Source organism: Haematobia irritans, chromosome 5 (assembly GCF_050003625.1).
Source record: "Haematobia irritans isolate KBUSLIRL chromosome 5, ASM5000362v1, whole genome shotgun sequence".
Lineage (NCBI taxonomy): Eukaryota > Metazoa > Arthropoda > Insecta > Diptera > Muscidae > Haematobia > Haematobia irritans.
The window spans coordinates 161,076,038-161,101,800 of record NC_134401.1 but is presented as its reverse complement, the minus strand read 5'-3'; the positions used below and the strand labels follow the sequence as shown (position 1 = coordinate 161,101,800).

The window sequence follows — 25,763 nt, the reverse complement described above, 5'->3', positions numbered from 1 at the left end:
TTGTAGGAATAATTTTTTTTCTTAATAGTTTTTTTTTGCACAATTTTCATCCAGGCTGATATTTTTTCATAAAATAAAATAAATCTAAATGATAATGAATTTAATTTAATTTAAATGCTTACCTTGTTGTACCTTTAACTACAAATAAATAATTTTTTGCAATAAAAATAAGTTCAATGTGGAATAAATTTAACTACCGAATGTTTTTACGGTGCAGCACATTTTTAAATATTTCTTTTTTTTTTTGTACAATTTCCGTCCAGGGTGATATGTATACCATAAAACAAAATAATAATGAATTTCTATGCTTTCTGAAAAAAATAATACAATTCCCATTTAAGTATCATATTTTTACACAATTCTTTTTGCACCAAACTTTTAAATATATATTTTTTTTGTTCACACAATAATAATGAATTTATTTAAATTTAAATGCTTACCTTATTTGGCCTTTGGAAAAATAATACAACTCCCATTTAAATATTATTATATTTTTACACATTTCTTTTTGCATATATATTTGCATTTATATGTATTATATTAAATTTCCGTATAAAACTGACATTTAATTACACATAAAACAAAATAATAACAATTTAATACAATAAAACAGCACTCTTTTGATTTGTCATATTGGTAAAATTTTATACAACAAATATGACCATTTCGAATTTTGATTTTGGTTTATGTGGCTTTTTGTTTGCTCCATGGATTTTTATATCATTACGATGATAATGATCAAACCAAACCAAGCCATCGAAAAACAACACATATAATTGTAGACATTTATTAGGCTTAATATGAGTTTAGATATTTTATAATGCATGTATATTATAATGCCTATAATTATGTACACTAATTAAATGTCGACTAAAAAATATACAAAAAATAAAGTTTCTATAACTTTATGGTGATTACAGGGGATTTTTGGGGCTATAGATAAACCGGAAACGGAAATAAGGTTCAATGCCATCGAATACAACTGTGGGGAATAAAGGAAACCAATGATTATGTTTATTGGTATGTGTGTGTGTGAGAGAGATTTGTGCTTTTGTGTCTCTATCTCTATAATTATTGTTGTAATCTCTCTATTGTATGATTATGAGCCTGTAGCAAATTTCTTTTTTAAATTTACACTAATTAATATTGTATAAAAATGTGTGTGAGTGTGTGTGTGTGTTTTTTTTTTAATTTATTGTATAAATAGGTTTTATTATTGTTGCTTTTTTTCCTACGTCTATTATTAAATTTAAATTTTCACTGTAATGAATTTTATTCAAAGAATAATTTTAAACCGATTTATTTTTGTTGTAAAAAATTTCCATTTGTGTATTTGATTTTGTATGCCTTTAGTTGTATTCTATCAATGTGACTATATGAATGTATATGTGTGTGTTTCAAGGTAATCTTTTTTGTAACATTACCAGCAAATTTTTAAAATATTTTTTTTTTCGTTTCAAATATTTTCTTGTTATCCGTCCAGTTTGATATTTGTTTCTTTTATTTATTTTACACGTGTTTTTGTTCTGTTTGATTTCGCAAAAAAAAATGTTAAAACTTTTTGCTCTTTTTTTGTTTGTTTATTTATCTGTATAAAAGTGTCATGTCATTCAACATGAGTTGTGACTAGAGCTTGTCTCAATGTTTTGTATGGAGAGGTGTGTATGTGTGAGATTATTTGAAAATCTTTTTTCTTTTTTTTTTTTGGAGGGGTTATTATAAAGTTGTATTTCAATCTGAGTGTATATTAGGGTGCCAGGAAAACATTATCTCATATTTGTAAATTATTCATAGACAATATAAGCATTGTTAATAAAATTTTATTTGAAAATAAATATAATACAATGCAACACAAAAATTCCAAACAAAAAAATGACTTATCCCAGCCGAAAGTACTCGATGAAAGGAGAAAATTAATATATGGATTTTGCTAGATTGCTTGTTTTTCATATGTTTGGGTGTAAAAATTATATGTTTGGAACTCAAATTTTTTAACACAATATTTTTGAGTGCAAGCATTTAATGTTCATAAACTAGCATAACATATTTGGGACATATATGTTAATATGTTAGAACATATTATGTTTGGGACATAAAATATTTGTAAATATAATATTCTTAGATGCAAACATATATTAATTTGGAAATAGCCTATAAACATATATGTGTTTAGAAAGAGAAACCTAGAGAGTATTCTGCAAGTAAAATAATGGAAGTAACAAATTGGCACCTTAAAAATATATCCACACAAAGAAAATTTCATTAAAATTTTTTACTACCAGTGTATGCCCTAAGGTGAAACATAATATGTTTGAACAATACAAACAATATTTTGCTTGGAGCAATCCTGGAAATATATATGCTCGAAGCAAATTGTATGTTGGGGTATATGTTACAGAAGCGATTTTTTTTGGGGGTGTCCCCGTCGCATTAGACTTGCTGACGTGAGAACGGCAAACGGTGTTGTAAGACGACCGTTGGTAAAATTGGTCATACTGACCGAATAGTTTTCGACAGTTCGTATAACAGGTTGGCTGATAAGTCCCCGGTCTGACACATAGATGGCGTCGCTAGTATTAAATGCATATTATTTTTATATAGTACCAACCTTCAAATGATTCGTGTCAAAATTTGACGTCTGTAAGTCAATTAGTTTGTGAGATAGAGCGTCTTTTGTGAAGCAACTTTTGTCATTGTGAAAAAAAAGGAATTTCGTGTTTTCATAAAATACTGTTTTCTGAAGGGAAAAATACGGTGGAAGCAAAAACTTGGCTTGATAATGAGTTTCCGGACTCTGCCCCAGGGAAATCAACAATAATTGATTGGTATACAAAATTCAAGCTTGGTGAAATGAGCACGGAGGACGGTGAACGCAGTGGACGCCCGAAAGAGGTGGTTACCGACGAAAACATAAAACAAGTATATACAGCAGTAAATTCGGCCGGGCCGAATTTTAAATACCCACCACCATGAATCAAATTTGATAGTTTACTTTGAAAACTCTTCGTCGTAGTGGGTACCATTTGCTACTCACATATTTGTGATCTTAAAATACCTCCAGAATTTCAAACAAATCGGCTAGAAAACATAGTCTCTACACGCCTAAGAAGTAAAAATCGAGAGATCAGTCTATATGGGGGTTATACCAAAAAATGGATCGATATACCTCAATTTCGGCACACTTATTTGTGGTCTAAAAATACCTCTAGATATCGAATTTCAGGCAAATCGGGTAATAAATACAGTTTATAGAAGCTCAAGAAATTCAGGCAAAGCGGATGGTAAATAAAGCTTCTAGAAGCCCAAGAAGCAAAATCGGGAGATCGGTCTATATGGGGGCTATACCACAAATTGACCGATGGGCACCATTTTCGGCACACCTTTTTATGGTCCCAAAAGAACTCTAGATTTTCAATTTCAGGAAAATCGGATAGAAAATATAGTTTCTAGAAGCCCAAGAAGCAAAATCGGGAGATCAGACCGATGAGCACCATTTTCGGCACACCTTTTTATGGTCCTCAAATATCTCTAGATTTCCAATTTCAGGCAAATTGGATAAAAACTACGGTTTTTATAGGCCCAAGACTCCAAATCGGGAGGTTGGTTTATATGGGGGCTATACCAAAACATGGACCGATACGGACCATTTTCGACACACCTCCTTATGGTCCTAAAATACCTCTAGATTTTCAATTTCAGACAAATCGGATAGAAAATACTGTTTCTAGACGCCTAAGAAGCAAAATCGGGAGATCGGTCTATATGGGGGCTATACTAAAACATGGACCGATACTGACCATTTTCGACACACCTCTTTATGGTCCCAAAATACCTCTGGATTTCCAATTTCAGTCAAATCTGATAAAAACTACGGATTTTATAGGCCCAAGACCCCAAATCGGGAGGTCGGTTTATATGGGGACTATATCTAAACTTGGACCGATATAGCCCATCTTCGAACTTGACCTGCCTGCAAACAAAAAACTAATCTGTGCCAAATTTGGGGACGATAGCGCCATTATTGAAGGCTGTAGCGTGATTACAACAGACAGACAGACAGACAGACAGACAGACAGACGGACAGACGGACATGCTTATATCGTCTTAGAATTTCTCCCTGATCAAGAATATATATACTTTATATAGTCGGAAATCGATATTTCGATGTGTTACAAACGGAATGACAAACTTATTATACCCCCGTCACCATTTTATGGTGGTGGGTATAAAAATCCACAAAATGATTTTGAATGACCGTAAAATGAAGTTGATCGAGATAGCAGAGGCCTTAAAGATATCAAAGGAACGTGTTGGTCATATCATTCATCAATATTTGGATATGCGGAAGCTCTGTGCAAAATGGGTGCCGCGCGAGCTCACATTTGACCAAAAACAACAACGTGTTGATGATTCTGAGCGGTGTTTGCAGCTGTTAACTCGTAATACACCCGAGTTTTTCCGTCGATATGTGGCAATGGATGAAACATGGCTCCATCACTACACTCCTGAGTCCAATCGACAGTCGTCTGAGTGGACAGCGACCGGTGAAACGTTTCCGAAGCGTGGAAAGACTCAAAAGTCCGCTAGCAAAGTAATGGCCTCTGTTTTTTTGTGGATGCGCATGGAATAATTTTTATCGATTATCTTGAGAAGGGAAAAACCATCAACAGTGACTATTATATGGCATTATTGGAGCGTTAGAAGGTCGAAATCGCGGCAAAACGGTCCCATATGAAGAAGAAAAAAGTGTTGTTCCACCAAGACAACGCACCGTGCCACAAGTCATTGAGAACGATGGCAAAAATTCATAAATTGGGCTTCGAATTGCTTCCCCACCCACAATATTCTCCAGATCTGGCCCCCAGCGACTTTCTCTTGCTCTCAGACCTCAAAAGGAAGCTCGCAGGGAAAAAATTTGGTTGCAATGAAGAGGTGATCACCGAAACTGAGGCCTATTTTGAAGCAAAACCGAAGGAGTACTACCAAAATGGTATCAACAAATTGGAAGGTCATTATAATCGTTGTATCGTTCTTGTAGGGAACGATGTTGAATAATAAAAACGAATTTTGACACAAAAATGTGTTTTTCTTTGTTAGACCGCGGACTTATCAGCCAACCTTAGTAAGCGTCATCTTTCTTTTCGCAGTACAATGGAAAATATGAGGGAAATTGTTAAGACTCTACCTGATTATGAGGATGACGTCCCGATGAGGAGAGAGAGAGTATTGAAGTTGATGTTGCACCGGTTCTTCGAGAGCCGTTACCAGCCATCGAGCAGGTCCCTGACGTCGGGATGACCCCGGTCGTCGCCACTTTACAAGAGGTAGTACCGACACCAACAGTTGTCCCTCCGTTGGGGGCTGATACGGCTCCAGCTGAAGTATCCGCAACTAAGGCAGCAGAATCGACGTCCTCCCTTACGGGGACTGCCAAAAGGAATTTTGACTCGATAAAAAGGGTTCACTCGAACATTTGTGTGCTGTGTAGGCGGAAACATAATCCACGATCGTGCCGCAGATTCTTGAATATGCGGTTGAAGCAAAGGCTGCGCACCGTAGTACTTCATCGGGTGTGCTCCAACTGTCCGGGCAAGTCTCATACGCGACTCGATAAAAAGGGTTCACTCGAACAATTGTGTGCTGTATAGGCGGAAACATAATCTACGGTCGTGCCGCAGATTCTTGAATATGCGGTTGGAGCAAAGGTTACGCACCGGGTGTGCTCCAACTGTCTGGGCAAGTCTCATATGCGAGCGACCTGCAAAGGTCGCGAAACGTGCCGCGAATGTGGAGATAGTCACCATACGCTGCTGCACTCATTCGACCAACAATAACGTCCTTCCGCTCCATCGTCCACATTGTCTAAGTTCGTCGGTTAATTCGTCCGCGTATTGTATCACGAATACAGCTCCATACCTTGTCCGTTGATGGTTCTGCAACCGACCGACACGCTTAGGTTAGGTTAGGTTAGATGGCAGACCGATGTATCAGGCTCACTTAGACTATTCAGTCCATTGTGATACCACATTGGTGAACTTCTCTCTTATCACTGAGTGCTGCCCGATTCCATGTTAAGCTCAATGACAAGGGACCTCCTTTTTATAGCCGAGTCCGAACGGCGTTCCACATTGCAGTGAAACCACTAAGAGAAGCTTTGAAACCCTCAGAAATGTCACCAGCATTACTGAGGTGGGATAATCCACCGCTGAAAAACTTTTTTGTGTTCTGTCGAAGCAGGAATCGAACCCACGACCTTGTGTATGCAAGGCGGGCATGGTAACCATTGCACCACGGTGGCTCCCTGTCCCGACGCGCTTGGTCCCACTATTGTCCTCTTGCTTGTCTTGTCCGATCGTCGAATTTCCGTCCGAGCTGTCCTCGACCCATGTGCGGGGTACAGTATGATATGCAGTAGTCTTGCCCAAAGCTTACGACTTGCTTCGGCAATGACAGCGCAGAATACCTTTTGTCCGCTGGTTGTTGTCTCCCGGCACAATGCAGAAAATAAATTGATTTTTTTCTGCCCAGGTAACGGATCTAACCCGTGTTGTCACCCCATCGGCGTCGGCTCCAGACTCCATACGGGAGCATTTTGAAAGTCTCCAGCTGGCCAATACAATGTTTTACCGTCATTAGGCCCGACGTATTAGGCAATGGTTGTTAAGCCTCAAATTTTTTTGAGTTCGGGATTCCGACTTAATATATTCAGTATTTTTGTTAACCGAGTCAACAACTTTGCTGAAGACTTCAAAACAAAAATTCACAGCAGTTTTCGGCCAATCGAAAACTATAAAGGCTCACAAAAAAACGAACGACAGCCATTCTAGCAAAATCCAGAAATTAATATTCTCCCCTCATAGAGTACCTTCGGATGGGGTAAGTATTTTTTTTTTTTTTTTTTTTTTGAGACAAAAAGTTGAATATTGCATCCATGTTCCGATATTTGAAATCTCAAATCGCCAAATTTTCTTTAGGCGATATTATCTTAATCCTAAAATCTATGGCCTCAACATTTGGCAATATAGTGCTTATAGCTTAAAAATGGAGTTAAGTCTAAGGGTATGGTCACACTGGGCAAATATTAAAAAAGAATTCGTCACCACAGTCAAACCAGCAACAATTTTTACCTCATATTGAATATATTGCATCACAATAGGAGTATTTTCCAAAAACGACACTCATATATTTCAAAAGTGCTCCAGGAAAAAAATTTGACACTCTTTTTGGGCAAATATTTGCCTACCCTAAACCATACCCTAAGTGTATGTCAATGTTTTCGTTATAAGAAAAATAAATACTGCCAATTTGCTATTCCGAATATCGGAACATGGTAAAAAATATTTATTATAAGCAGGATTAATAGGGAGTGTTTTACTCATTATAGGCAACTTTCTTTTATTTCCCATATTTTATACATATATTTCATTCCACCCTAATATACATTCATCTGAGAGTATATTTACACTGTGGTATATTTTAACTAAAGTTTGATATATAGCCATTATTCACATTCGTCCAATTGTGTTTTTTTTATTGTTGTTGTTACTGTTGCCTCAACTTTTTCTTGTTGTGCCATGGAGTTTGTAAGCGAGGATAATTTATGAAGGATCATTTCGTATAATTTCTTCATTGTATCGTATGGGATATGTTAGAGAGTTTCCTTTGTCCCATGAGTAAAGTTCCTATAATTTAAAGAAAAAAAAAGATATTAAGGAAAAAAATTTTAGTTAAGTTAAATGTTGGAGAAAAAATGAACGCATTACTTTAATAACAATAAAAAATTAATTTGTAATTTTAGAACTACATACTTCATTTTCTTGCTGTTCTTGACATGGATTTTTATGAGATTTTAAAAACTATTTAGTGTATATTGAAGCCTCTGAAACTTTCTCCCAAGATGGCTGCGATGATTTTATAAACAAGCGTAAATATTTTTGGGAAAATTTGTTTTTTTTTTTTTTTTTTTTTTAACGGAAACCTAAACTCTTATTTACTGGCATATAACTTTCCGTTTTTTACAAACTAACTTAAGCTCTGATATGACGATCGTTGCTTCCTTTCTAATGCCTTTCGGTACTAGGAATTTGGATATCGCCGTGGACATGGTTTGGGCATATTTCGCATCAGAGATGGGGAGACTTGACTGATAATTTTAATAAAAATTCACTTCGCAGAAAGACGTGAATTTGAAATAAAATTATCTATTTGCGTATATTTTTTACTGCTCAGTTACAGCTGATGATTCGAAAGACAGTGATTTGATTTGTTTCTCATAGTGATGAGATTGAATGAAATGGTACAAAATCTGACAGAGAAATGTACATTTAAAAAAGTATGAAAATCCAAAATCAAAAATATTTTTGAAGGCGATTAAATTTCAAATCGTTTTCTTTTATAAGAAATGTAAAAAAGAATTAAAACATATGCCTTGAGCAATTGAAATTCCGGGATTTTTTGTAAATATTGTGAAAGATACGGGACACTTCCGGGACAATCCAGGTGAATCCCGGCCTTCTGGCAAGCCTAATGTAGTGGTAGCCCGTTATGTCAGACTCACGTTAACTATTCAGTTCACTGTGATACCACAGTATTGAACTTTTCTCTTGATTCCTTTCAATGTTTAGCTCAATGATAAGGGACCTCCTTTTTTGGCCGACTCCACTTAGAGAAGCTTCGAAACACTCAGAAATATCAGCAGCATTACTGAGAGGGAATACCACCGCTGAAAAACTCTTTGGTGTTCGGTCGAAACTGGGATTGAACCCATGGCCCTGTGTATGCACGGACAGAGCCACCACGGTTACGTTACGTGGCAGTCCAATGTATCAACCTAACTTAGACTATTCAGTCCATTGTGATACCACAGTGGTGAACTTCTCCCCTTATCACTGAGTGCTGCCCGATTCCATATTTAAGCTCAATGATAAGGGTCCGCCTTTTTATAGCCGAGTCCGAATGGCATTCCACATTGCAGTGAAACCACGTAGAGAAGCTTTGAAACACTCAGCAATGTCCACCCCAGCATTACTGAGGTGGGATAATCCATCGGGGGAAAACTTTTTTGGTGTTCGGTCGAAGCAGGAATCGAACCCACAAGGCGGTGTTGAAACACCCATACAGTCGATGAGTCAAATCCAACAAAAGTTAATTGCTCACAAAGCACTTCCAAAGAAATGATCGTCGGTTTTTGGTTTTGGAAAAACTAGACATTTCGCAAATGATAGTCTGTAAATTTTAAGTGGTACACAACCATTTCTTTTGCAAGTTGTCTTCCAAGAAATTAGGAAAATCAAGGCAATTTTTCCAACTTTCGACTCTTTACAAATATGGAAGAGGGTACATTTCGACATTGTTGCTATTTTAGTAGATTTTCAAAAATAAAGAAGTCGAGTAATAACATAGACTCGATTACAAACAGCACACTTCGATTTTTGTATTCCTAAACATGATCGATCCTAAGTATGAAGAGCACTATATCCTACGCTATTAGATAGGGCTTCCAAATCGCACTGTATACAACATAGGTCATGTTGTGGAACAGGATTCATGACAATACGATGAACAGCTATAATATTTATCCTGCTCCTGGACTCCGAGCACAGAACATACCACCGTCTGGACTTGACATTTCTTTGAAGACCATCAGAGGCCATTTTACCTCAGCCCATGTTCTGTATTGACTAAAGAACGTAGCATTGTGTGGATTTAATTTATCTTGGCAGAAGAGAATCCATACCGCTTCGAGCATATTTCTACCGCGATTTTAAATAATAAATACTACATTTCATTTGGTGTAGATCGGATAAAATTTGTGGCTTTTGGATGTTCTAACACAATTAAATATGTTCTGGAATATAGAATAGAAATTCCTAGATCCCAAATTTTAGGCATAATACTGTAAAAATATACAATAACAAGTCAGTAAAGTAGAAAGTCGGGCGGGGCCGACTATATCATACCCTAAACCACCATTACAGAATTAGTAATCATAGGTCTGGGAGATAAACCGCAGTTGCATATTTAAGAAAATTAAGGGGTACATGTCTATGGGTGCTTTGTGTCAATCTGACTATAGCTCATAGTCAATGTTGCCAGGGAATATGTTCGGTTTACCCTACAAGGACAAAAAAAGTTCCCTACTTTCCCATACATTCCCATACAATTTTCCCTGCTATATTTTTCGTTAAATTTAAAAAATTTTACAAAACAAAAATGGTTCTAAGTACTTTATTATCTTAAAACATGAATATGGAACGTATATAACTTAGAATATAAATTTGTATTACCACCACGGTTGCCACACTTGGTAGAATTCTACCCAAATTAGTAACCTTTTTTGTTAAATCTCTATAAAAATAAAATTTTGGATAAAGTTTCTATAAACAAATTTTTTTGAGAAATTTTTCTATAGAAATAAAATTTTGACAATAAGTTCTATAGAAATAAAATTTTGAGAAAAAATTCCACAGAAATAACATTTTGAGAAAATTTTTTATAGAAATAATATTTTGAAAAAAATTTCTATAGAAATACAATTTTGACAAAATGTTCTATAGAAATAAAATGTTGACAACATTTTCTACAGGAATAAAGTTTACCACACATTATTAAAGATCAAGCCTTGCCGGCTTCTAATTTCCTCCTCTAGAGCCACCAAAATGTAAAAATTATTATAAATTGTGTTGAGTGAAAATGTCCTACATTGTGGCCCTATGTCCCTACAAGACGCTAAATATTAGAAAACCCCTACATATAGGGAATTTCCCCTACTTCTAGCAACACTGGCTGTGTTGATATTGCACCTACGGAGTTAGTATGCCACTAATATTGAGCCCATTATTAAAAAAAAAAAGAGAAAATCGTTAAATTAGTGTGGGTAATAAATACAAATTTGTAAAAATCGAGCAATATTCTTATGTAAGAGCTACAAGTACGTATAAGTACGATCGGCTAGTACATCAAAATTTGAAATTTGAGTAACATTGGTTAATAAATAAGAGTACTATGGCCAAATTTGGGAAAATCGAGCGATGCATATAAATGGAAGCTATATCTAAATATGAACCAATTTGCATAATATTTTGCGGGTTTGATTAATACCACAAAAGGTTACCTTGTGCAAGATTTCAGTAAGATCAGTTAAGAAATGAGGCCTGTATGGTCCCAAATTTGGGAAAATCGGGCTATACATATATATGGGAGCTATATCTAAATCTGAACCGATTTCGATGATTTTTTGCACATATAGTTAGTGCTATAGAAGACTACATTTAGCCAAATTTGGGTAAGATCGGTTAATAAATAAGGGTTTTATGGCCAAATTTAGAAAAATCGGGCGGTACATATATATGGGAGCTATAGCTAAATCTTAACCGATTTCGATTATTTTTTGCACATATAGTAAGTACTCTAGAAGATTATATTTAACCAACTTTGAGTAAGATCGGTTGATAAATAAAGGTTTTGTGGCCAAATTTGGGAAAATCGGGCGATATATATATATGAGAGCTATATCTAAATCTGAACCGATTTGGATGAAATTTGGCAGACTTGAAGGGCGATGGAAAAGATTACCTTTTGCCAAATTTGGTGACGATCCGTTTGAAAAAACGCGCAACGTGACCTCATTATGGGAGCTATATCTAAATTTGATCCGATTTCTTCCAAATTCAATAGCGTTCGTCCTTGTGCCAAAAAAAAACTCCCTGTACCAAATTTCATCAAAATCGGTAAATAATTGCGACCGGAATCCTGTGAATAACAAATACATGGACAGACGGACGGACGGACGGACACCAAGCGCTACATCGACTCAGGAGGTGATTCTGAGTCGATCGGTATATATTTTATGGGGTCTAAAATCAATATTTCTGGTAGGCACATTTTTTGGCCGATCAAACTTATTATACCCTGACCACTATGTGGTTTAGGGTATAAAAAGGACTTCACGAAATCAAATCATTCACTTTGTTTTGGTGAAAGTTTTTTTTTTTTGGTATTTATCTCTTAATTTCCCCAACAGCTAAGTTGAAAATATTCAGCGATATTTTTCATAGAACAATTTCTCTTCTCTCTCCGCTCACTCACTTTAGCAAATTGCCATTGCACTTTTACCAAATAAATCTTTCGCATTGACTTATCTGTCAGCGTAAACATTTGCTAACGCTATGCATTGAAAAGTAGAGCAAACTTTGAACCGATTGTGGCTTGAATATAGCAACAGCAAGTTTGAAATAAATCCCAACAAACCAAGAATCCAACGAAGAATATCGAGTCAGCTAAATCACACAGCATCTTAACATACTTTGAACAATAGCAAGGGGTGGGGGACGACTTACTTAGCCATAGTAGTAGACAAACAACTTTTGTTCATTGTACTTACCACAGTGTAGGGATTATAGCCCACAGTCTCAGTATTGCCAAATGGATTTGTGAAGGGCAAATTTACATTCAACAGCTTATTCTGGTATAGGTTAATGGCATAGCGTATCTGAGAATTCTTGGCCGTGCACGAGTCAATGGCATACAAATGGCCGCAAACGATGAACATTTCACCAAACTTACGATGATCCAGAGTGATGTTGAAGTTGTATTTAATTTCAAGAGTTACAGCATCCAACTGCAATAAATTCAATTGTACATCCCATTAGTTCTCAGGTTGGCATTTTGGCATAAGGAATTAAAAGTTGTATTTCAATGTACGGGGTAGGGTAGGAGGCGGAAATGAAATGTTACGGTGATGCAATAACGACAAACTTTTCGAAAGGATTAAAAGCTTACAAAAATTAGTTTTGAAAATATTTTTTTGTGGCTTTTTGAAAATAACCCCTTACTTGTACCAACCAAGGCAAGGAAATCATTTAATTTAATTTTTATTTAGATTTTTTTTGTATATTAATTTAAGTTGATATTCTACTAAAGACTGTCATCCACAATCAAATTCCTGCGGTGTTGGTTTTTTTATTAGTTTAATTTTTAATATTGTCTTCGAATGTTAGTCTATATGTTAAATAAAAAAAAAAAAAATAAAGTGAATAAAGTATAAATTCGGGTGGGACGACTATATTATACCATAAAACATCCCTACTGAATTAGTAAACATAAGAATTTGTGGGGTTACATTAAAATAGGTTTGAGAGATAAAGCGTATTTCCATATTTAATATTAAGGGACACATGTTTATGGGAGCTTCATCTCAATCTGAACAGAAATGCCTGATATTAGGACGTAACTCGATTTTACTCCTACAGTGTTAGTATGCCACAAATATTGAGTTCATTATAAAAAAAGGAAATAGCTCAATTAGTGCGGGAAACGTAGCCAAATTTGTGAAAATCGGACGATATAATTATGTAACAAGTATATACGGCCGTAAGTTCGGCCAGGCCGAATCTTATGTACCCTCCACTATGGATTGCGCAGAAACTTCTACGAAAGACTGTCGAAATACTTGGGTTGTGGTATCTTAAAACTTCTTAACATCGTTTTCTAAATTGTGAGTTAGTCCATACGTGGTATATATTAGACAAAAAAGGTATGTATAGTTAAGTCTACAAATAATTACGAATCGATATAGACTTTTTGCACGGTACGTAGAGAGCCAGAATTGAAATATGGGGGTCGCCGGGGTCGCTTATATGGGGGCTATATACAATTATGAACTTGATATGGACCAATTTTTGTGTGATTGGGGATCGATTTATCTGAGGGCTATATATAACAATAGACCGATATGGACCTAGTTAAACATAGTTGTTAACGGCCAAATACTAGCACAATGTACCAAATTTCATCTGACTCGGATGAAATTTGCTCCTCCAAGAGGCTCCAAAACGAAATCTCGGGATCGGTTTATATGGGGGCTATATATGATTATGTACTGATATGGACCACTTTTGGCATGGTTGTTAAATATCATATACGATCACCACGTACCAAATTTCAAGCAGATCGGATGAATTTTGCTTCTCCAAAAGGCACCGGAGGTCAAATCTGGGGATCGGTTTATATGGGAGCTATATATAATTATGGGCTGATAGCAACCAATTCCTGCATGGTTGTTGGATACCATATACTAACATCACGTACCAAATTTCAACCGAATGGCAAGAATTTTGCTCCTCCAAGGGGCTCTGGAGGTCAAATCTGGGGATCGGTTTATATGAGGCCATTATATATATAATTATGGACCGAATTCGACCAATTTTTGCGTGGGAGTTTGAGACCATATATTAACACAACGTACCAAATTTCAACTGAATCAGATGAGTTTTGGTCTTCCAAGAGGCTCCGGAGGTCAAATCTGGTGATCGGTTTATATGGGGGCTATATATAATTATGGACCGATATTGACCAATTTTTGCATGGTTGTTAGAGACCATATACTAACATCATGTAAAAAATTTCAGCCGGATCGGATGAAATTTGCTTCTCTTAGAGGCCTCGCGAACCAAATCCGGGGATCGGTTTATATGGGGGCTATATATAATTATGGACCGATATGGACCAATTTTTGCATGGTTGTTAGAGACCATATACAAACACCATGTACCAATTTTCAGCTGGATCCCATGAAATTTGCTTCTCTTAGAGGCCTCGCAAGCCAAATTGGGGGGTCCGTTTATATGGGGGTTATACGTAAAAGTGGACCGATATGACCCATTTGCAATACCATCCGACCTACATCAATAACAACTACTTGTGCCAAGTTTCAAGTCGATAGCTTGTTTCGTTCGGAAGTAAGCGTGATTTCAACAGACGGACGGACGGACGGACATGCTCAGATCGACTAAGAATTTCACCACGACCCAGAATATATATATTTTATGGGGTCTTAGAGCAATATTTCGATGTGTTACAAACGGAATGACAAAGTTATTATACCCCCCATCCTATGGTGGAGGGTATAAAAACTATATGTAATGACTGAGATAGGCTAGTACCTCTAATTTGAGTAGCATGGGTTATTGCAAATTTGTGAAAATCGGAAGATACATATATTTGGGGAGCTATGTCTAAAACTGAACCGATTTGGATAATATTATGCATGTTTAAGTGATACTATAGAAGATAAATTTATGACATTTTGAGAACGATCAGTTAATAAATAATATAAATGTTTTAATGCGTTAACTATGCATTAATTTGGGAAATTTTGAATGATATTTTGCAGGTTTGGTTGATACCACAGAAGGTTATGTTGTGCTAAATTTGAGTAAAAAGAGTGAATAAATGAGGACATTATGGTCCAAAAAAAGGTTATTAGGGTCAAATTATTGAAAATAGGTGGATACATATATATGGGAGATATATCTAAATCTGAATCGATGTTGACAAAATTTTATATAGAAATAAAGTTTTGACAAAATTTATTATAGACATGAAATTTTAAATCCATAAAAATTAAATTTTTAACAAAATTTTCTATAGAAATACAATTTTGACAAAATTTTCTACACAAATAAAATTTTGACAAAATTTTTAATAGAAATAAAATTTTTACATATATTCTATAGAAATAAAATTTTGACAACATTTTCTACAGAAATGAAATTTTGACAACATTTTCTATGGAAGAAATTTTAAAATTTCTCATAAAAATGAAATGTTGACAAAATTTTCAACAGAAATTAAATTTTAAGAAAATTTCCTATAAAAATGAAATTTTAAGAAAATTTCCTATAAAAATGAAACTTTAAGAAAATTTCCTATAAAAATGAAATTTCGACAAAATTTTCTATAGAAATTAAATTTTGACAAAATTTTATATAGAAATGAAATTTTGACAAAATTTCCTATAGAAATAAAATTTTGACAAAATTTCCTATGGAAATAAAATTTTAAGAAAATTTCCTATAGAAATAAAATTTTGACAAAATTTCCTACGGAAATGAAATTTTAAGAAAATTTCCTGTAGAAATGAAATTTTGGCAAAATTTTAATAAAATTTTGACAAAAATTTTAATAGAAATAAAATTTTGACAAAATTTTTATAAAGAAATAAAATTTAGACAAAATTTTCTATAGAAGTAAAGTTTTAACAAAATTTTCTACAGAAATTAAATTTTAAGAAATGAAAATTTCCTAGAAATGAAAATTTCCTAGAAATGAAAATTTCCTATAGAAACGAAATTTTGACAAAATTTCCTATGTAAGTAAATTTTCGAAAAATTTCCTATAGAAATTAAATTTTCACAAAATTACCTATAGAAATGGAGTTATGAAAAAATTCCATAGAGAAATTAAATTTGAGAAAATTTCCTAGAGAAATGAAATTTGGAGAAAATTTCAATAAATTTTGACAAACTTTCCTATAGAAGTGAAATTTTGAGAAAATTTTTTATAGAAATGAAATTTTAAGAAAATTTCCTACAGAAATTAAATGTTAAGAAAATTTCCTATAGAAATTTCCATAGAAATGAAATTTTGACAAAATTTCCTATAGAAATGAAATTTTGACAAAATTTCCCATAGAAATAAAATTTTGACAAAATTTCCCATAGAAATAAAATTTTGACAAATTTTCTATAGAAATGAAATTTTGACAAAATTTACTACAGGAATTAAATTTTAAGAAAATTTCCTATGGAAATGAAATTTTAAGAAAATTTCCTATGGAAATGAAATTTTAAGAAAATTTCCCATAAAAATTAAATTTTGACAAAATTTTCTATAGAAATAACATTTTGACAAAATTTTTAGCAGAAATAAAATGCTGACAAAATTTTCTGTAGAAATAAAATTTTGATAAAGTATTCTATAGAAGTAAAATTTTGACAAAATTTTCTACAGAAATGAAATTCTAAGAAAATTTCCTATAGAAATAAAAATTTTCTATAAAGATAATATTTTGACAAAACTTTCTATAGAAATAAAATTTTTACACATATTCTATAGAAATAAAATTTTGAGAAATTTTCCTACAGAAATGAAATTTTGAGAAAATTTCCTAGGGAAATACAATTTTGACAAAATTTCCTATGGAAATGAAATTTTAAGAAAATTTCCTATGGAAATGAAATTTTAAGAAAATTTCCTTTAGAAATGAAATTTTGGGAAAATTTTCTATAGAACTAAAATTTTGACAAAATTTTCTAAAGCAATAAAATTTAGACAAAATCTTCTATAGAAGTAAAATTTTACAAAATTTTCTACAGAAGTGAAATTTTAAGAAAATTTTCTATAGAAATTCAAATTTCCTATAGAAACGAAATTTTGACAAAATTGACTATGTAAATAAATTTTCACAAAATTTTCTATAGAAATGGAGTTATGAGAAAATTACATAGAGAAATTAAATTTTGAGAATATTTCCTAGAGAAGTTAAATTTTAAGAAAGTTCCCTATAGATATGAAATTTTGACAAAATTTTCTATGGAAATTAAATTTTGACAGTCTTTAATATAGAAGTGAAATTGTGAGAAAATTTCCCATAAAAATTAAATTTTAAAAAAATTTCCCATAAAAATTAAATTGTGATAAAATTTTCTATAGAAATAAAATTTTGACAAAATTTTCTATAGAAATAAAATTTTTAATAGAAATAAAATTTTGACAAAATTTTCTGAAGAAATAAAATTTTGATATAATATTCTATAGAAGTAAAATTTTGAGAAAATTTTCTACAGAAATGACATTAAAAATAAAATTTTTAAAAATTTTTTAAAAAAATAATATTTTGACAAAACTCTCTACAGAAATAAAATTTTGACAAAATTTTCTTTAGAAATTAAATTTTGAGAAATGTTCCTAGAGAAATAAAATTTTGAGAAAATTTCCTGTAGAATTGAAATTTTGACAAACTTTAATATAGAAGTGAAATTTTGAGAAAATTTCCCATAAAAATGAAATTTTGACAAAATTTTCTATAGAAATAAAATGTTGACAAAATTTTCTATAGAAATAAAATGTTGACAAAATATTTTATTGAAATAAAATTTTGACAAAATATTCTATGGAAATAAAATTTTGACAAAATTTTCTACAGAAATAAAATTTTGACAAAATTTTCTATAGAAATAAAATTTTGACAAAATTTTCCGTAGAAATAAGATTTTTATAAAGTATTCTATAGAAGTAAAATTTTGAAAAAATTTTCTACAGAAATGAAATTTTAGGAAAATTTCCTATAGAAATGAAATTTTGACAAACTTTAATATAGAAGTGAAATTTTGAGAAAATTTCCCATAAAAATGAAATTTTGAGAAAATTTCCCATAAAAATGAAATTTTAAGAAAATTTCCCATAAAAATGAAATTTTGACAAAATTTTCTATAGAAATAAAATTTTGACAAAATTTTCTATAGAAATAAAATTTTGACAAAATTTTCTATAGAAGTAAAATTTTAACAAAATTTTCTACAGAAGTGAAATTTTAAGAAAATTTTCTATAGAAATGAAAATTTCTTATAAAAACGAAATTTTAACAAAATTTCCTATGTAAATAAATTTTCACAAAATTTCCTATAGAAATGGAGTTATGAGAAAATTTCCTATAGATATGAAATTTTGACAAAATTTCCTATGGAAATTAAATTTTGACAAACTTTAATATAGAAGCGAAATTTTGAGAAAATTTCCCATAAAAAGGAAATTTTGATAAAATTTCCCATAAAAATGAAATTTTGATAACATTTTCTATAGAAATAAAATTTTGACAAAATTTTCTATAGAAATAAAATTTTGACAAAATTTTTAATAAAAATAAAATTTTGACAAAATTTTCTGTAGAAATAAAATTTTGACAAAATTTTCTACAGAAATGAAATTTAGAAATAAAATTTTTAAAAATTTTCTATAAAAATAATATTTTGACAAAACTTTCTACAGAAATAAAATTTTGACAAAATTTTCTACAGAAATGAAATTTTGAGAATTGTTCCTAGAGAAATAAAATTTTGAGAAAATTTCCTGTAGAATTGAAATTTTGACAAACTTTAATATAGGAGTGAAATTTTGAGAAAATTTCTTATAGAAATGAAATTTTAAGAAAATTTCCTAAAGAAATTAAATTTTAAGAAAATTTCCTATAGAAATGAAATTTTGACAAAATTTCCTATAGAAATGAAATTTTGACAAAATTTCCCATAGAAATGAAATTTTAAGAAAATTTCCTATGGAAATGAAATTTTAGAAAAAATTTCCCATCAAAATGAAATTTTGACAAAACTTTCTACAGAAATAAAATTTTGCCAAATTTTCTATAGAAATGAAATTTTGAGAAATGTTCCTAGAGAAATAAAATTTTGAGAAAATTTCCTGTAGAATTGAAATTTTGACAAACTTTAATATAGAAGTGAAATTTTGAGAAGATTTCCTATAGAAATTAAATTTTAAGAAAATTTCCTATGGAAATGAAATTTTGACAAAATTTCCTATAGAAATGGAATTTTTACAAAATTTCCCATAGAAATGAAATTTTAAGAAAATTTCCCATAAAAATGAAATTTTGACAAAATTTTCTATAGAAATAAAATTTTGACAAAATTTTTAATAGAAATAAAATTTTGACAAAATTTTTAATATAAATAAAATTTTGACAAAATTTTCTGTAGAAATTAAATTGTGATATAGTATTCTATAGAAGTAAAATTTTGACAAAATTTTCTACAGACATGAAATTTTAAGAAAATTTCTTATAGAAATAAAATTTTTAAAAATTTTCTATAAAAATAATATTTTGACAAAACTTTCCCTAAAAAAAAATAATTGACAAAATTTTCTATAGAAATGAAATTTTGAGAAAATTCCTAGAGATATGAAATTTTAAGAAAATTTCCTGTGGAATTGAAATATTTAGAGAATTTCCTTTAGAAAAAAATTGAGTAATTTTCATAAAGAAATTAAATTTTAACAAACTTTTCTATGGAAGTGAAATTTTGAGAAAATTTCTTATAGAAATGACATACGTTGGTTTTTGTTTGATAGGTTTGTGGTAAAATTTGTTCCGAATTTTGGTAGAATATTTTTGGCTCGAGTGGCAACCGTGAATGTGACCCTATTTGTCTAAATCTGGTGATACATAATGTGGGAGCTATTTCTAAACCGAATTGTCATTGTACCAAAACAACACCGTGTACCAAATTTCATCAAAATAACTTAATAAATGCGACCGGAATCCTGCGAACAACAAATAAATGGATGGACGGACACAAAGGGCTAGATCGACTCAGGAGGTGATTCTGAGTCGATCGGTATATCTTTTATGGGGTCTAAAATCAATATTTCTGGCAGGCACATTTGTTGGCAGATCAAACTTATTACACCCTGACTATGTGGTTTAGGGTATAAAAAAAGGTTTGCTAATGTAAGCCTCATTAGCTATTGATCTTGATAAAGGGGTATAAATAAAACCGATATGGACCAATTATCGCATAATAATTAGATCAAATTTCATTGTAACACCACGCATTAAATTTCAACCAGATCGGATGAAATTTGCTCCTAAAACGAGGCTCAAAAAATAAAACCTGAGGATGGTTTTTATGGGGGCTATACCTAATATATTGTCCATTTGAAATATCATCCGACCGACATCAATATCAACTAGTTTTATCAAGATCCAAGTCTATAGCTTGTTTCCTTCGGAAGTAAGAGAGATTCCAACAGACAGAAGGACGGACAGAGATCAACTTAATTTCACGAAGACCCATAATATATGTATACTTTATGGGGTCTGAGACCCATATTTCCAAATTTCATATCCAAATGGAATGACAAAGTTAATATACCACCTTCATATGGTGGAGGGTATAGAAATATAAATATCTCAAGCTCATATAGACATATAAATTTTAATGAACGTATCAAAACCCTTAAAGGAAAGATAAAATCTTTCGCACTAAGAAATATTTATTCCAGTGTATCTACTGTGAGTTAAGACGTCTAATCTTTGATCCTTGCAAATTGCAAATTCCCTCATTCCTCTATTTAGTCCTGATTGTGGATTATTTTACAAACAACGTGATCAGCTTTAAATAATGCTGACTTTCAATTTAATCCTCTCCAATGTGGCATTAAAGTAACGACACACGATCCAATAAACAGGGCATTTGTATTGGGGATGGGTGTGTAGGTTTGTGAGTGAGTGTGTGTGATATACATTTATTTGTATGTTGCTGTTTTATAATGACATTTGTTTGTCTCTATACAATGTTGCATAAGTGCACAAATATGCCATTTCATGGTAATGCAATTTGCTTAATTTTACACAACATAATGCACCAGCAGGTGTATTAGGGTGCTACGCGAATTAAGAATATACGATTGTGATATTTCTAAAATCACAATCAAGTCGGCTTTTTAGGTTCAAATGAAGGAGAGAAGTTCACCACTATGGTATCACAATGGACTGAATAGTCTAAGTGAGCCCGATTACTGCCACCTAACCTAATCTAACCTAACCTACACTCAAAAAAAGTTTACTTGGATCCAAAGATTTTGACCTTCCCTAAAGGATTCTTGTATTTATTCTGAGACAAAGATGCGGCTTATTTAAAATAAAGACATTTTTAGCTACCTATATTATTTTAAATCTACACGCAAAAAAATAATTCTGTCCTCCCAAACGAAATTTTAGACAAAGTTCGTTTCTCATTTGCTTTTCGCTGTAAGGAAGTGTATTTGGAAGAAAAGTATATACTTTTTGTGATAAACGTTTATTCTTTTCCAGGATATAAAAACAATTACAATTAAAAATCATAAAGACAAACTCAAAAAAAAAAAAACATTGTTTTCTTGCTAATTGCATTTTCCCTCACATCTTTCTCACATCTATGAGGTTTTTTAGTTCTTAACACCTTTTCCTGTAATACCAACAATGTAGAAGAAATTATACGATTTTATACATTTTTAATTTTTTTTTTACCTTTCGCCTGGACGGAGAATCGAACCGCGGACCATGCACTTTGTAAGCCAACACACTAACCACTGAGCTATGTACCTGTTATGGTCATCAATAGATAATTATCCATATAAGTTATATTTTTGTATAGCATAGCTTGCGGCGCCCACGAACCGAATAAACAAAGTTTATTTAACAGAAACAAACATTTAGTTTGGCACCGTGGAGCAGTGGTTGCAACGTCCGACTTGCATGCCAAGGGCCGTGGGTTCGATCCCTGCTTCGACCAAAGTTTTTTTTTTGCATATATTCCAGATATGTTCGGAAGATTTCGAAAAAATGTTCAATATTACATTGTATTATATTAAATTTTGAACTGTAAAATGTGTCTTATTAAAGACCAAAATTCAGAAAAAACAGTGTTGGATATAAACGAAATGGACTGTGTTGTTGTTTCAAAAATAACTTTTTTTATTGAAAAAATAAAAATTTTGTAACAAACGAATTTTTTTGGTGATAAAAGTTTAAATTTTTCGAAGCAATTCAAAAAACTCTAACAAAACAAAAACGTTTTCGGTACACGTTTTCCAAACGTTTTTTTTTTCTTTGCGTGTAGGATCAATAAAAATAAAATGAAGATAAACATTTTATTTATCGAATATTCATTCTCTTTTCGCGGCATATTCATAAAGCTATTCACGTACAAACAAGTGACACTTTAAAAATCCAAATTATAACGGATACATCAACGTACAAAATGTTATGAAAAATCTTAATTCCTAAAGAAACTTTAAACCCAAGGATGCTAAATCCTCAAAATAAGTCTTAGCCTATATTTGAAGCTCTTTTATCTTAAATTTAAAGATTTAATATTTCAGTTAATTTAAGGACGATTTATTTAAACAAAAAATGTGTTTTTTTACTTTAAGGAAAATTGGCCTTAGTTCAAAGATATACGACTTTAACGGAGGGACGAACATTTCCAAAATTTGTGTCCTAAATTTAATAAAAAAAAAACAAGTATATACGGCCAGGCCGAAGCTTATGTACCCTCCACCATGAATTGCGTAGAAACTTCTACTGAAGACTGTCATCCACAATCGAATTACTTGGGTTGCGGTAACTTTTGCCGATGACAAAGTATCTTAAAACTTCCTAAACTTAAAATGGCCGATTAAATACGTATATAATTAAGTTTGACAACATTTTTTATAGAAATAAACTTTTACCAAAATAAAATTTTGACAACATTTTCTATAGAAGTAAAATTTGGACAAAATTTTCTATAGAAATACGATTTTAACAAAATTTTCTATAGAAATAACATTTTGACAAAATTTTCTATAGAAATAGAATTTTGACAACATTCTCTATAGAATTAAAATTTTGACAACATTTTCTATAGGAATAAAATTTTGCTAGATTATTTTTGCTCGAGTGACAAGCATGATTATGAACCGATATGGACCAATTTTTGTGTGATTGGGCATCGGCTATATATAACTATAGACCGATATGGACCAATTTTGGCGTGGTTGTTAGAGACTATATACTAACACCACGTTGCACATTTGAACCAGATCGGATGAATTTTGCTCCTCAAAGAAGCTTCGGAGGCAAATCTGGGAATCGGTTTATATGGGGGCTAGGGAGCCACAGTGGTGCAATGGTTAGCATGCCCGCCTTGCATACACATGGCCGTGGGTTCGATTCCTGCTACGACCGAACACCAAAAGGCTTTTCAGCGGTGGATTATCCCACCTCTGTAATGTTGGTGACATTTCTGAGGGTTTCAAAGCTTCTCTAAGTGGTTTCACTGGAATGTGGAACGCCGTTCGGACTCGGCTATAAAAAGGAGGTCCCTTGTCATTGAGCTTAACATGGAATCGGGCAGCACTCAGTGATAAGAGAGAAGTTCACCACTGTGGTATCACAATGGACTGAATAGTCTAAGTGAGCCTGTTACATCGGGCTGCCACATAACCTAACCTAACCTAACACCACGTTGCAAATTTCAACCGGATCGGATGAATTTTGCTCCTCTTAGAGAATCCGCAAACCAAATCTGGGAATCGGATTATATGGGGGCTATATATAATTATGGACCAATTTTTGCATGGTTGTTAGATACCATATACTAACACCACGTACCAAATTTCAACCGGATCGGATGAATTTTGCTCCTCTAAGAGGCTCTGGAGTTCAAATCTGGGGATCGGTTTATATGGGGGCTATATATAATTATGGACCGATATGGACCAATTTTTGCATGGTTGTTAGAGACCATATACTCATACCATGTACCAAATTTCAGCCGTATCGGAAGACATTTGCCTCTCTTTGAGGCTCCGCAAGCCAAATTTGGGGATCAGTTTATATATGGGCTATATATAATTATGGACCGATGCGGACCAATTTTTGCATGGTTGTTAGAGACAATATACTAGTACCATGTACCAAATTTCAGCCGGATCGGATGAAATTTGCTTCTCTTAGAGCAATCGCAAGCCAAATTTGGGGATCCGTTTGTATGGGGGCTATACGTAAAAGTGGACCGATATGAACCAATTTTTGCATGATTGTTAGAGACCATATACTAACACCATGTACCAAATTTCAGCCGGATAGGATGAAATTTGCTTCTCTTAGAGCAATCGCAAGCCAAATTTGGGGGTCCGTTTGTATGGGGGCTATACGTAAAAGTGGACCGATATGAACCAATTTTTGCATGATTGTTAGAGACCATATACTAACACCATGTACCAAATTTCAGCCGGATAGGATGAAATTTGCTTCTTTTAGATCAATCGCAAGCCAAATTTGGGGGTCCGTTTATATGGGGGCTATACGTAAAAGTGGACCGATATGGACCAATTTTTGCACGGTTATTAGAGACCATATACTAACACCATGTACCAAATTTCATCCGGATCGGATAAAATTTTCTTCTCTTTTAGGCTCCGCAAGCCAAATCTGGGGATCGGTTTATATGGGGGCTATATATAATTATGGATCGATGTGGACCAATTTTTGCATACTTATTAGAGACCATAGACTAACACCATGTCCCAAATTTCAGCTGGATCGGGTGAAATTTGCTTCTCTTAGAGGCTCCGGAAGCCAAATCGGTGGATCGGTTTATGGGGGCTATATATAATTATAGACCGATATGGACCAATTTTTGCATGGTTGTTAGCGACCATATACCAACACCATGTACCAAATTTCAGCCGGATCGGATGAAATTTGCTTCTCTTTTAGGCTCCGCAAGCCAAATCTGAGGGTCCGTTTATATGGGGGCTATACGTAAAAGTGGACCGATATGACCCATTTGCAATACCATCCGACCTACATCAATAACAACTACTTGTGCCAAGTTTCAAGTCGATAGCTTGTTTCGTTCGGAAGTTAGCGTGATTTCAACAGACGGACGGACATGCTCAGATCGACTCAGAATTTCACCACGACCAACAATATATATACTTTATGTGGTCTTAGAGCAATATTTCGATGTGTTACAAACGGAATGACAAAGTTAATATACCCCCCCATGGAGGGTATAAAAATGTGTTTCTTTACTTTAAGGAAAATTGGCCTTAGTTCAAAGATATACGAATTTAACCAAGGGACACAAATTTCCAAAATCTGTGTCCTAAATTTAATAAAAAAAATTTAAAGCATTTAAATAAAATAAAAAAAAAAATTACGCATCCTAAAATTTAGGTTGCGTAATCGTTAATATTACGTAAATATTTTTTTCAGTGTAGGTCCAAATGATTGTGTGACTCATATGATTGTGATTTGGTTTGAATTGGCATTTTTTTAACCATCCGATGGGTGATTCATGGGCACCTTCCACATGGACTTTCATTCATGCCTAAACCTGCCTTTTATATGATTTCAAATAGGATGGTTTCTCACT

At 32.8% G+C, this 25,763-nt stretch overlaps 1 protein-coding gene across 6 annotated transcripts in view; it reads right to left on the bottom strand.

The window, feature by feature from the left end:
* Positions 1-470: 470 nt before the first annotated feature.
* LOC142237937 (uncharacterized) overlaps positions 471-25,763 on the bottom strand; it is a 118,704-nt gene continuing 93,411 nt past the window's right edge. For all 6 annotated transcript variants that reach the window (XM_075309410.1, XM_075309409.1, XM_075309414.1 and 3 more), the window contains exons 15-16: positions 12,383-12,619; positions 471-7,682 (exon numbers count right to left, since the gene is read on the bottom strand). In XM_075309410.1, the coding sequence (XP_075165525.1) occupies positions 7,599-7,682; positions 12,383-12,619 (321 nt within the window). In that variant the 3' untranslated portion in view covers positions 471-7,598. The remainder of the gene's footprint in view (positions 7,683-12,382; positions 12,620-25,763) is intronic.